This window comes from Suncus etruscus, chromosome 3 (assembly GCF_024139225.1).
Source record: "Suncus etruscus isolate mSunEtr1 chromosome 3, mSunEtr1.pri.cur, whole genome shotgun sequence".
NCBI classification, from domain to species: Eukaryota; Metazoa; Chordata; class Mammalia; order Eulipotyphla; family Soricidae; genus Suncus; species Suncus etruscus.
In genome coordinates, this window is record NC_064850.1 from 33225773 (window position 1) to 33239958 (window position 14186).

At 39.9% G+C, this 14186-nt stretch overlaps 1 protein-coding gene and 1 pseudogene across 1 annotated transcript in view; both read left to right on the forward strand.

Moving 5' to 3' along the window:
* The window catches only part of TTC8 (tetratricopeptide repeat domain 8), a 68875-nt gene that overhangs the window by 14033 nt on the left and 40656 nt on the right, over positions 1-14186 (forward strand). The window contains exons 2-5 of the mRNA XM_049769832.1: positions 8934-9054; positions 11527-11590; positions 11700-11859; positions 12213-12302. Coding sequence (XP_049625789.1) covers positions 8934-9054; positions 11527-11590; positions 11700-11859; positions 12213-12302 — 435 coding nt within the window. The remainder of the gene's footprint in view (positions 1-8933; positions 9055-11526; positions 11591-11699; positions 11860-12212; positions 12303-14186) is intronic.
* On the forward strand, positions 6639-8296 carry LOC126003898 (protein ERGIC-53-like; annotated as a pseudogene).

Consider the following 14186-nt stretch of genomic DNA (forward strand, 5'->3'; position numbering starts at 1 on the left):
TGATTTCTATTTGATGGTGCAAAATATTTTGTTCATTTTTGTGTCACACCTGGCTGTGTTTAGAGCTTACTCTGGGCTCTGAACTCAGGAATTACTACTGGCAGTTTTGGGGAAGGCTAATATGTGAACCAGAGTAACTTTATGCAAGGCAAGTACTCTCTCCACACTGTACTATCACTGACCCCTAAAGAACTTTTTTTTTTTGCATAACAATGAATAGCAAGTCATTAGAGAAGGTTTTTTTTTTTTTTTATAAATTAGTTTTTCAGTGATACTGGAAGATTCTGATTAGTATTAAGGATTAACGAATTTTTTTTATTGGTGATATTTGAAACTGTTAATGGTATTTGAAAGTTACAGATAGCTGCTATTATAGTCCTTCAGGAACACGTGATGCAGTATTTCCTATTTTTCTCTCAAAGACTTAATTGTCTCATGGATAATGATTTAAAAAGGAGTTCATTTGAGGCCAGAGAGATACATGCAGGCAGGGCATTTGCCTTGCATGCAGAAGGTCAGTGGTTCAAATCCCAGCATCCCATATGGTCCCCTGAGCCAGCCAGGAGCGATTTCTGAGCATAGAGCCAGGAGCAACCCCTGAGCGCTGCCTGGTATGACCCAAAAACCAATAAATAAATAAATAAATAAATAAAAATAAAATAAAATAAAGGAGTTCATTTGAACTTGCTATTTACATTTCAGTCTTCCTTTAAAAATATATTTTACGGGGCTGGAGAGATAGCAAGGAGATAGGGCATTTGCCTTGCATGCAGAAGGTTGGTGGTTCGAATCGCCATCCCATATGGTCCCCTGAGCCTGCCAGGAGTGATTTCTGAGCAGAGCCAGGAGTAAACCCTGAGCACTGCCAGATATGACCCCAAAACAAACAAACAAACAAATAACATTTTACAATTTCAAAATAGATGAGAATTTGCCATAACAATTCTGTATCTAAGATGATTATGTCTCTGTGTCTAAGTTTACATTTTTCTAGATGAGACAGAGGTGTTAAATGTTACTGATGATTCCTAGAATGTCTGAATTAATGTCTATGACATTATTCTAATAACTTTGCCAAATAGTTTCTTACATGATTTAAACCACTGGCCTTGTGTTTTGTGTTAAGAGCAACAGAATTATTTTTATTTGAGAGAGGGGGTTCTTCCAAGTAAGTTAGGTAGCTGTGTGCTATCTCACCCCCACCCCCGGATTGCTTAGCCAGCATTTTTGAGATTTGAGTCAGAGGACGTGCTGCTCAGGCCCTGGGGTACCTGGATCACCCAGGTTACCCTGGTGGTGTGTGTGTGGGGGGGGGCACTTTCAGGGCTACATTGCTGATGTTGAGGAGACAATTTGTTGCTGGGCTCAAACCCAGGTGCATCTTAAACCCTTAAACCAGAACAGTCTCTCTGGCTCATAATAGAACAGTTTAAAATGTGTTTTGCTCCATTGGTAGTTTTTTTCCCCACATGTTTTCACGTGTTTATTTTTTATTATGAAAACAGAATTAATCTCTCACAAGGTTGACCAAGTTAGTCTTTTCTTGATATTAGTTGTCAGATATTCATTTACCTCAAGAGTAGGGTCTTATAGTCACTTTAACAGGTATATGAGATGGGATTGTGTTTCACAGAGAAAAAGAAAATAATGACTGTGATGATGATTGATTTTGAAGAGGACAAAATAGGTTTTTTTCTTTTAAAAACGCTACTAAGCACCTATTATTTTATGGATCACACAGCAGTTCCTACCAAAGATATTCAAATACATTTATATAAACTGCAGTTCTTAAAAACTGCCAGACCCTGTCATTTATGAATAAATTAATCATAACTGATAAAGACAAGTTTGTATTCTTATTTGATCCTGGGGGGGGCAAATTGATATTACTATGCTTTTTTATGCATTTTATTTTATTTTATTTTGGTTTTTGGGCCACACCCGGCGATGCTCAGGGGTTACTCCTGGCTCTCTGCTCAGAAATTGCTCCTGGCAGGCATGGGGGACCATATGGGACACCAGGATTCGAACCAACCACCTTTGGTCCTGGATCGGCTGCTTGCAAGGCAAACGCTGCTATGCTATCTCTCCGGGCCCTGCATTTTATTTTAAATCACCGATTAGTTTTGAAGTTGTTTTTAAAGACAGGCAGAGAATTTTAAGCTGTAAAATATACTACGTGGCTTATTTCCAAAATAAAAATGAAAAAAAAATTAAGCCAAAGCCCATCTGCTGTTTTTATTAAAATCTCAAGGATTGTTCACATTGCCAAGAATGGTTCTTTGAATGCAGTCTGATGCTTAATCAGGCAATGATATGTGATTAGCAAGGTCATTTTTTTTGGTTAGAATAAAAGTCAGGGAGATTAATATTTTCAAATACAAATAAAATTTAAAATGATTTGAGTAGTTTTAGCAGATATTATCATTTTTTTAATTCGAACATTTATGTTATTTTTTTAGCTTCTCAGACTAGAATTTGAAACGAAAACGAATAGACCTGCTGACCTTGTTGAAGAAGTGAATTGGTATAAAATAAAAAAATTAAAAGATCTGTTTTAGGGGCTGGAGAGATAGCATGGAGGTAAGGCGTTTGCCTTTCATGCAGAAGGACGGTGGTTTGAATCCCGGCATCCCACATGGTCCCCTGTGCCTGCCAGGGGCGATTTCAGAGCTTGGAGCCAGGAGTAACCCTTGAGCGCTGCTGGTGTGACCCAAAATCCAAAAAAAAAAAAAAAACATTTTATTTCTGTGCCTTTTTTTCCTTTAATGAGGGGAGAGTATAAAGTTACTTTCCTGTGTTTTACTTAGCCTACTATCAAAAATTATACTTCCTCAGTATTTAGGAAGTTAGAAGGAAGATGGATATTCACAATCTGAAGCATGAAGAATTGAACTGTGAGGTAAATTGAATCATGAGATAACAAATATGTACTTAAAATAGTTTTCAAAAATGTGAGTGTGGATGATTAATAGCCAACTATGTATAGACATGATACTATAATAATAGACCTGCAGGGCTGAATAGCTGATGTCATGGCTCTCTCTCTGTCTCCTCTTTTTCTCCTCTCTGTCTGTGTCTGTCTGTCTGTCTGTCTGTCTGTCTGTCTGTCTCTCATCAGGCAGCACTCAGTCAAGTAGACAGAGGACGAGATTTATTTTACTAGTGAGCCCAGCAAGTTTCACATCTACCAGGCTGAGTACCTACCTGCCGAGGTTTTGGTTAGACTTCTGTGTGGGTCTACATTGCAGCTGGAGAAGGGAGCTGCAGTATCAGGGTTGCACAGGACAGAGGGAGTGAAATATTACACAAATGTGTCAGGGTGAAACTATATATAGATTTGGTAAAAAATGGAACAACCAAAAGAACACCCCCCCCCCATCGGCTTCTCCTGATTTTGAGCACAAAGGGGTACAGGAGTCAGACTTCCCTTCACATTGGAAGCTGATTTCCCTTCACTATAGTAAAGGGGTTAAGGTGCTTGTCTTGTATCCCTTGACCTCTTTTATCTCTCGCACCCCAGATGGTCCCTCAAGCATTGCCATCCCTTACTAAACACACTGCCAAGAATATTCCTTGAACTCCACAGGTGTGGCCCAACACATCCTGTACCTCCAAGTCTATTTCTCCTCCCACCTCCTCACCCCCACCTAAAAAACTTGACTCTGGGAAATTTATTAAACCAGATTGCAAATTAGAGTTCTGAAGCTTCTAGCTTCTCATCATCCCCCCAAGAATCTGTCTACCTCATGGTGGCATCATAGGATCCTGTCTACTCTTCCCTGCCATTTTCATCAGTTGCTTCTGCTGCTGCTCCCTCATCTCCCCTGGTCCTGCAATCATCCTCAGGTCTTCTGCTTGCAGACATGCTGTCCTGAGCCCTCAAGCTTGCCTATTTTTGCTCCATTGTTCACCTGACCAAGCACATCCTCTCTTGTCTTTGACCACTAGCCAAATCCTCTCTATATCCTCCACCTCCAGGCAGCTGGGTGCCTTTCCCTGTTCAGTAGAAACCTACAGAATTTCATTATTACACTCCCCCCCCCCCACATACACCTTAACCCTGCAACACTGAAACACATCTACAGCTAGTCAGTCATAGGAGCTAGGACTGGGGAATTCTTGGAAGGAGAGCTCCGTATGAGCATCTTGGTTCCCTGGTATGTAGCAGGTGCTCTTTAGGAAGAGGAAAAGGAACCAGCAGAGACCACATCCTGCTCCATAGTTTTAGCAGAAGATCTGGCAGCCCATCTTGTTCTCCCGAGTGTAGAGCAGAAAATACCCTTTGGAAAAAGTAAAGCCATTAGATGCTTTCAGGGCAGTTGGAACATTGGGACTTAAATCAGGGTTACTTGTTTCTAACTTTGAAGTCAAACCATTAGTCCAAGCCAGTGATGCCTTTCTTACCACACCCCTGAAAATAGTTGTAGAGATCCAGCAATTTTGTTGGTTCTTTACGAGTGGAAACTCAAATCGTTTCTTTGGTGGTTCCTACAGTTCAGTGCTGCTGTTCCAGTCAGAATGAATTATTTTTTACATATTCTTTAAATCTTTATTCTTCCTATTCAGTTGTGTTATTTGAAACATTTCATCTTGTAAGAATGAATTCTGTCAAGAATCCTCAGTAAACTTCAACCAGATAGTTTAAGTTGAAAATGATAATTTAAGCAAATGTAATTTCACATTAGGAGCCTAAATATCTTGTGAAGAGAGATTTTATTCAATAGTAAAATGAAAGCAGGATGGATTTCTTTTCTCTTTCCTTAAAAATAGTATGTGTGTTCCAATTATTCTTGCCCACAAAAGAATCTTTATTCTCTAATTCCTAGAAAAAGTTCTGTACCACTCATTTGTTACCTGTCACACATTGCATTTCTTTGTTCCTTAATCTAATAGGTTGTTGGGTTACTGATCCTACCCTAATCAATAATTGTACTCCACCCTAGGGTGTGACTATATTAGATTATTTCTTACTTGGTATTCTGCTCTCACCCTAGGGAGGGACCTGATTCTTGTCAATAAAAGCAAGGGTCTGAGGAAGGTTGGGGCTCATTCTTCAATCTTCTTCCACTGAGCTGCACTCCATCTTAGGAGCAGGAAGCTTTTGTGGTTTGAATTACTTGCTTGAGCACTAGATTTCCTGAGCCCAGTTTTGCACCTTTTTCACTGTGTGAATTATTTCCTGCAGATCTACAACTGGAACTGTTACCCCTGTCCTAGTCGGACAGGGGAATGGGAACTGCCTTTCCTGTCTGGAAGCTCAGTGGGAATCAAACCTCAACCAATCTCCTAGAGAATGTGACACATGGTGACAAGTTCAGGGAATTTAGGATTCATACTTCCTTCCTGCATTTCCTTCCCAGAACCCAGCCCAAATCTGTATAACTAAAAGGTGATCAAAAATATTGCTGACAGAAAGAATGCATTTTCAGTCCTTGATATGAGGATTGGCTGTGTGTGTATCTTCCAACTCCTCATTGTTCCTCTCTCAGTTCCTTTGCCCTCATATAGCCCTGCTGAGTCTGTCATCAGAGCCAGTTCTGTAGCCTGGTGAACCCAAGGCCTTCCCAAGCTCCTTTGCTGCTACATGTGTATTTAGGATCAGTTCTGTGTTGTAGAGAACTAAGAGTCTTTAGGACACTAAGCATGTTTTATGCTTCTCTTCTGTACTGAAGAGAAAACCAAACCTTTCTAAGAGGCAACTAAAATTTTTTATTATATATTTATTTATATATATTTATTTTATGTGAGTGGGAGGGCACACCTGGCATTGCTTAAGGGACTGTCTCCTTCATTCCAAACATGCAGTCAGTCCTTTGTGCTATCTCCTTGACCAGGTAATTTATATACAATATAAATAAATAATAATATATAATATAATATATAATATAAATAATAATTTATATACGTACACCTTTAGACTATTTTTTGGATTTCTCTATTTCCCTACTTGTTTCCAAATGCTTTCTAGTAGGTTTCCAATTGACTAGATTATGAAATAACCAAGGTTGTTGATTAGCTATTGAGAATTAGGATAAATAGATTATGTCTCAATCCAGCAATTTGGGAATTCTTGTGTACAAAAATTATAGATGTAAGAAATTCAGAGGTGAACCCATGTTTAAAAAAAGACTTTTGAGAAAGGGCCATTATACACTTGATTAAATGATATTGTAAAATATCTTTATACATCATAATAGAAGTATAAGGGATGTTTTGAGATAGACACAAGGAAAGCAGGTTTTTTGTTTTTTTTTTTTGTTTGTTTTTTTTTGGGCCACACCCGGCAGTGCTCAGGGGTCACTCCTGGCTGTCTGCTCAGAAATAGCTCCTGACAGGCACGGGGGACCATATGGGACACCGGGATTCGAACCAACCACTTTTGGTCCTGGATCAGATGTTTGCAAGGCAAACACCGCTGTGCTATTTCTCCGGGCCCGGGAAGTAGGTTTAAAGCAGCAGGGAAGTCTTGAAGGACTTAGTTCTCAAGAAGAAAGACAAATACCACTGGTTATTACTTTACTCATTTGTTTTCAGATGATTATTCTGCTCAAAGGTTAAGATTCAAATCTCATTATCTTAAAATCTTATCTTGCTTACAAAATAGTTTGTTATTTTACTATTAGGTAGAACCCGACATGGCAGCATTCAGGCCAAGGGCACCCGGGTCCAGAACCCGGCTGCTTCTCTGTGCCCTGGTGCTGGCGCTCAGCCACTGTATCGGTGGTGATGGTGTGGGGGGCGACTCCATGATCCCCGGCACCCACCCTGTGCTGCCACTCTGCCATTTTGAGTACAAGTATAGCTTCAAGGGGCCGCACCTGGTGCAGAGCAAAGGGACCATGCCTTTCTGGGTCCACTCGGAATGTTATTCCAAGTTCCGATCAGATTCTAATTGTGCCATCTTTAAGAGGCCAAAAGGGATCAATGTGGACAAAGACAAAAGCAGCCTTTGAGAACTGGGAGATTGAGGTGACATTTTGTGTGACCAGCCAAGATCAAATAGGAGCCATGGCTTGGCGATTTGGTATACAGAGAACCAAGGCCTGGACCAGCCCATCTTTGGATCTGCTGACATGTGGTGTGGCATTGGAATCTTTTTTTGATTTTTTTGACAATGATGGAAAGAAAAATAATCCTGCCATAGTAATTGTAGGCATCAATGGACAGTTCCAATATGATCATCAAAATTGCTAGTCAGGCTCTAGCAAGTTGAAATAAACCCTACCCTGTCCGGTCAAAGATTGTGTACCACCAGAAAATGCTGATGGCGATGGTGATGGTGAACAATGGCTTCACACCAGACAGAAACAACTATGAATTTTGCGCCAAGGTGGAAAACATGTTCATCCTGGCACAGGGGCACTTTGGAGTATTGGCTGCCATGGGGGGTCTTGCTGATGACCATGATGTCCTTTCTTTTCTGACCTTTCAACTGATGGAACCTGGCAAAGAACTGTCAATGCCAGATAAAGAAATTTCAGAGAAAGAAAAAGAAAAGTACCAGGAGGAATTTGAGCACTTCCAGCAGGAGTTGGATAAAAAGAAGGAGGAATTCTAGAAGAACTGTCCTGACCTCCAGGGGCACCCAGCTGAGGAAATCTACGAGTCAGTGGGACAGAACTGCATCCACCTTGAGATCAAGCAACTGAACCGGACAGCTCGACATGATTCTGGATGAACCGTCTCTTCCCTGACTGAAGAGATCTCTCAAGAGAGGGACAGGACCCCCCAGGCAGCCTGGCCAGCTCTCTCAGCAAAATCTAAACACTGTTGTCAATACTCAGCATGAGATTCTGAGACAAGTCAATGAGATGAAGAACACCATGATCGAGACCATTAGTTGGTGAGCAGTATCTAGCAACCAGGGTCTGTGGGACATGGGACCACGCAGCACTTCAGTGACATCAAGGAGCACCTCCATGCGGTGAAATGTGACATTGACCACCTCGTGCAGTACTCTGAGCCAGTGAACAAAAGACTCACGAGCCCAGAACTCCCGCTGTTTCCATCCTGCTTGTCAATGATACACTTTGTCGTCTTTGTAGTGGTAAAGATGGTGTTATTCATTGGCTATATCATGTATAGGTCTCAACAAGAAGCAGCTGCCAAAAAATTTCTTTGACTGCCATTTTTCATGTATGCACCATGAAATGGTTGATGACTTGCAACTGACATTCTAATGCCTGAATTAACTGTGGCAACACCCATCTCCAGGTCTTCCTGCAAAAGCCTGTAGCTTTCCTGGTTGTGATTTGTGTGACTTTATTTAAAATCTGATACTTGTACTTTTTGATAACTTGGCAAGCATATAACTTAAATAAGGACTGCCTAACATGCTGCATTTCATAAATACAATTTTTATATGTGAAGAACTTAGATGACAATTGTGAATATCCAGATGCCATGATCTTTTCCTGTTCACATGCTCATTGCTAGATGGCGAACTCGATTCTATTGGGGATGTTTATTTATGAGCACTAATATAAAATCACTCAAAACTTTTCAGATCTGTGTGCTGCCTGTGTAATATATTTAACTTGAAATCTAAAAAGAGTTTTCTATCCATTATCTATTTCAATTAGATAACCTATTTGTCAAGTTTTGGTTGTTGTTGTTTTCCGGTTGTTACTTGATGCTAGCTGGAATTTTTAAAATGACATTGATCTTCAAATAAAGAAGTATTTTAGTAAATTAGAAAAAGACTATTAGGTAATTACTATACTTTTATTCACTAATTGGTTGATAATTGGCTTTTTCTTGATTATTAATGACCTAACTTGCATTATTATATTCTTGATCTTGCCTTTTAAATTAGTATACAGGACTAAGAGGTGAACATATTTAATAAAAATTTGGTTGATAATAACAAGTATGAATACTTTTCAACATGTTATTTTTATTTATAAAATACATGCTTTATGCGTTTGTAGGCAGCCTGGATTTTAAAAGCACGGGCACTTACTGAAATGGTGTATGTGGATGAAATTGATGTAGATCAGGAAGGAATTGCAGAAAGGATGCTGGATGAAAATGCTATAGCTCAAGTACCACGTAAGTTGTTGGCTTTCTTTTAAGTAACTAAAATGCCATTGAGTAAAGGAATGAATACTTCCTATAAGTACAAAATATTATATACATAGACTGTTACCTCTAATAATGGTCTCTACTATGCTTTAAGTACAAAGGCTTTCTATAAGTCAGCTATATTATCTTAAACTTAAATTGTGAGGACCAGAGAGTTATCCCAGTGGGATGAGGCCATACATTGTTTGCAGGAGGCCTAGGTTTGATCTCCAACACTGCATGATCCCTAATATTACAGAGATAACTTCTAGTCACAGAGCTAGGAGTTGTCTCTGAGTACCACTGAATATACTCTATGAAATTGCCCTACGTACTTATGTCCAACCCTAGGTGGATGGACGGGTCTAAAGAAGGGTAGCTGCCAAGAATTAATAAACCAAGTCAGTCAGGAGAGAATCTTGAAGTCAGGTTGGCTTCTCGACTCGTGGTCACGCCAAGCTAGACTGACCTTTCTTTAGTCTCCCAGTGCAAATTTAGCTGGGTGTCGGAGGGTCCAGTAAGATCCAGGTGGACTTTTACTTATCAAAAGGATAGGTGAAAAGGAAGAGGAAATTGGGGGAATGGCTTTGTTTTGGTTAAAGGCAGGGTGTCATCTAACAGTGCCTGAAAGCTGAAAACAAACAAACAAAAATACCATAAAGTGTGAGATGGCTGGATAATAATTTTAAATAAAAGCTGTATTATGCATTTAAAATATTTTATGTAAATGCATTATATTAAACTGATTTTCTAGCATATTAAGAGATTGTTTATCTGGAAGTTAAGCACAGGAAGCATTCACATAATGGAAGTGTTATAAAAGGAATTTTGAAAACTGTTCACTTAGGCACATCATTTGATTGATATAACTGAAGATGATTTTCTCTGATGTGTGGCGTGAGGGAACAGGGTGATTTTCTGGACACTCAGTGCCTCTCAGAATTGTCATGAAAGCTCATTCCTAGCATACAGGTGTATTGCTATGAGTGTTATTGATTGGATGCTTACACCATGACATATTATAGTTTTGCTTGACATTTATTAGTTGTGACATTCATTTATGTTTTGAAAGGTAATAGCTGTTTCAAGGTTTCATTGAAAACTGAGGGAAAATGTACAGGTTTCATGTTAAAATTTTTTCACTTCATTTTGCTTTTATGGAGTTAAAACATCTAAATGATAGGACCGGAGAGATAGTATAAGGGTTGAGGTACTTACCTTGCATCAAGCCAGCCCCACTTCTATCTGAGTATCACAGAACCTCTGGGGGTTGGCTCCAGGGCCTCATGTGCACTGCTTGGGAAATCCCTTTCTCATCTCCACCAATTTAAAATCTAGATCTTGTGGGTCAATGACCTTTTAATAGAAAATGGAGTTTGTATGGTAAAAAACTATGAGGATAGAGCCATAACACTTGATCCTTTGGGACTTTGAGATCCAATAGCCTTGCATTTGTGTCCCAGCTGTAGTAATTGAAGGACCTAATGGACTTGTGTACTTCACTCTTCTAAGCCTGAGCTAAAGGGTTAATCCCACCATTCTTTTTTTTGTTTGTTTGTTTTGTTTTGTTTTTGGGCCACACCTGGCGATTCTCAGGGGTTACTCCTGGCTGTCTGCTCAGAAATAGCTCCTGGCAGGCACAGGGGACCATATGGGACACCAGGATTTGAACCAACCACCTTTGGTTCTGGATCGGCTGCTTGCAAGGCAAACACCGCTGTGCTATCTCTCCGGGCCCATCCCACCATTCTTATAAACTTAGTGAGAACATTAAATGGGAAAATATAAAGAACAGAGCCTTAATTAGCAAATAATAACCTCAGACATATTTCCCTAAGATGTATTTTCTATTATTGATACTCTTTTTTTGTTTTTTTATTTTGGTTTTTGGGTCACACCTGGCAGCGCTCAGGGGTTACTCCTGGCTCTACACTCAGAAATCACTCCTGACAGGCTCAGGGGACCATATAGGATGCTGGGATTTGAACCACCGTTCTTCTGCATCTATAATGTCCATATTATAACGTCCATGCTATCTCTCCAGCCCCAGATACCTTTTTTTAATTAATAATTTTTATTTTGACCAAAGTGAATTACAAATAATTCACAGTAGTATTTCAGTACATAGTGACATTGAATCAGGGGCATTCCCACCACCAATGCTGTTCTTCCTCCATTCTTGTTCCCAGCATGCTTCCCCTATCGCCCTTCCTTTGCCCCCAGGCTGCTAGTATAAGTGGTCCCTTCTGTGTCCAGCCTGTTGTAGATTGGGTATCTTTTCTGTTGTAGTTGGCTTTGGAATTGGTGTTCAAGTCTGATTTTATTTTTCCTACTCAATGTTCATACGACCTTTTTTTTTTTTTTTAACCATGCCAGCACATTTCTAGAAAAATTAAATTAGCTAAGAGCTTTTGCAGTACAATAACTTATGGAGATTGAATTTGCTATCTTGCTTCTTAGGCCCTGGAACCTCCTTGAAACTTCCTGGCACTAATCCGACAGGAGGGCCTAGTCCAGCTATCAGGTATGTACTTCTGTTTCCTTCACTCTGTCACGAGATGCAAACCAGACCATGCTTATCTATTCTTCTCTCTGCTCTATTGATTTTATTTGTATTTGAACAATCTTCATAGGCCAATCACTCAAGCTGGAAGGCCTATTACAGGTTTCCTGCGGCCCAGTACACAAAGTGGAAGGCCAGGCACTATGGAACAGGCCATCAGGACACCCAGAACCACCTACACAGCTCGTCCTGTTGTTAGCTCATCCGGAAGATTTGTCAGACTGGGAACAGTAAGTTCTGTCAACAGCACTGATAGCGTTGGACTACCAGGATAAGCTTATGTAATGTGGAATTGTTATGTGGCTATGATGGAAGATTTGGGGCAGTGTTTGGGACCATACCATGAGTGCTTGGGTGTATGCTTAGTTCTGTCCTTGGAAAGTGGTCACTGTAGGGGATTCTGGGAAGAACAAGGCAATACTGGGGATTGTGTTTTAGCGCCTATACTCTTTCTCCAGCCCCATAGAAGATTTTGAAATTGATTTTTCCCTCCATTTATGCTCCCTTTACAATATTTATGTATATTAAAATGATTTATGTTTCAAGAAAGTTTCTGATGTCTTGGTTTACTTTTTCCCCATAGGCTTCCATGCTTACAAGTGCTGATGGACCTTTTATAAATTTATCTAGATTGAATTTAACAAAATATGCCCAGAAACCTAAATTGGCAAAGGTTTGTACTTAATATTTTATTTTAGAGGGGGGAAGTCTTCCAAATGGTGCTCAGGGGATCGAGGGGACCCTTTAACCAACTGGGCCAAGAGTTCAGTGCTTGCTACTCAGGGGCCTCTAGGATTGCATTTGGCAGCCGTTGACTGCACCTACCAATGCTCAGAGGACTGTGTGGTGCCAGGTATTGAACTGGGGTTGGCATGCTGCATTATCTCTCTGCTTTCCCTTAAGATGATATTATGCTATGAGTTAATCTAAATGCATGATCATGGCATTGTAGGAAATAGATGCAAATTTGTGCAGAGAAGATTTTATTATAGTTGAAGTAACTAAATGTACAATTTCTCTTAGTCTTATGTTAAGGAAAGTCAATTGGAAATAAAGCTTATATACCATTGTCATAGGAAATTCTTTTTCTCCTAATTAAGAACTATAACTTATAATAGAAAAAGAATATATGTAACATGTATAAAGTTTAGGACATAATCTATGTGTATAATTTTCACTATTCTTAAGTTTCTTTGATTATTTATTTACTTATTATTTATTTATTTGTTTGTTTGTTTATTGGGGTTTTGGGCCATACCTGGCAGCACTCAGGGGTTACTTCTGGTTCTGTGCTAGAAATCACTCCTAGCAGACTCAGGGGAGCATATGGGATGCTGGGGATTGATCCCAGGTTGGTCCTAGGTCTGTTGTATACAAGGCAAACACCTTACCACTGTGCTATCACTCCAGCCCCAAAGATATTTTTTTGTTTGTTTGTTTTGGGCCACACCTGGTGATGCTCAGAGGTTACTTCTGGCTATGCACTCAGAAATTGCCCCTGGCTTTGGGGGACCATATGGGATGCCAGGGATCTAACCAAGGTTGGTCCTGTATCAGATAAGGCAAATGCCCTACCACTGCACTATCTCGTCAGCCCCAAAGATTTTTTTTTTAAGTTATATTCCTTCTAACTAGTAATTAGAAATTTCAGTCGGAGTTACTACTCAGGCCTGGCAGTGGCAGGCTATTGTATTACTAATTTTAATTACTGAAAAGTTGACTGCTTCTTTAAATTAATGAGTATATGAGAGACAGACAGGCAGAGACAGAGATAGATAATGAGAGACAGAGAAAGGAACTTGTAATTATTCAGATTCATAAACACTGATCTTCTGGGTTTGAAGCTCTGTTCTCTTTGAATTCTTCTGTGCATGTGCATTGAACTCATGCCTGCGTTCATTCCTAAACTCAGTTGTAATGGCATTTTAATGTAGTTTACTAAATATCAAACATGTGAGGAATTATAAAAATGGCCACTACCTATACATTTAAAGTTTGAATGAGGAAAAAAGTGCCTGTGGGTAGATAGGACATCAGTCTAAGATAATGCTGATTGCATTTTCCCAAAATGTCTTATCTGACAGCCATCAGGTCACCTTTGTTTAATAGGGTCAGAGGCCTTTACTTGCTTTCTCTCCTATATGAGAGTTGTACCTGCACTATCTGGCTCTCCTTTTCTTAGATTATTTACTTGAGGTGACTGGACAGCCAGCTGGTTAATGCTGTTGCTGTTTGCTAATCTGAGAACTAGTTGGCAGAGATATTCTGCTCAGTTATAGTCAGATGCTCCCAGGGTTGATCTGGTCTGTGTGACTAGAATAGACAGGGCTATGTTTTCCACTCCTTTGGATTTCATTTTTGGGGGGTCTACACCCACTGGCATAAGGACTACTTCTTACAGAGCATTGGGGATTGCTCCTAACTTATGCTCAGGGGACTGTGCAGTGCTTGGGATCAAAACTGTGGCACTCCAGCCCTTAGAGCCAACTTCCTGACCCAGATTTTGTATGTGTTTATTGTGCTATTGAACATAATTCTTAGGATTCATGTCTAGTAC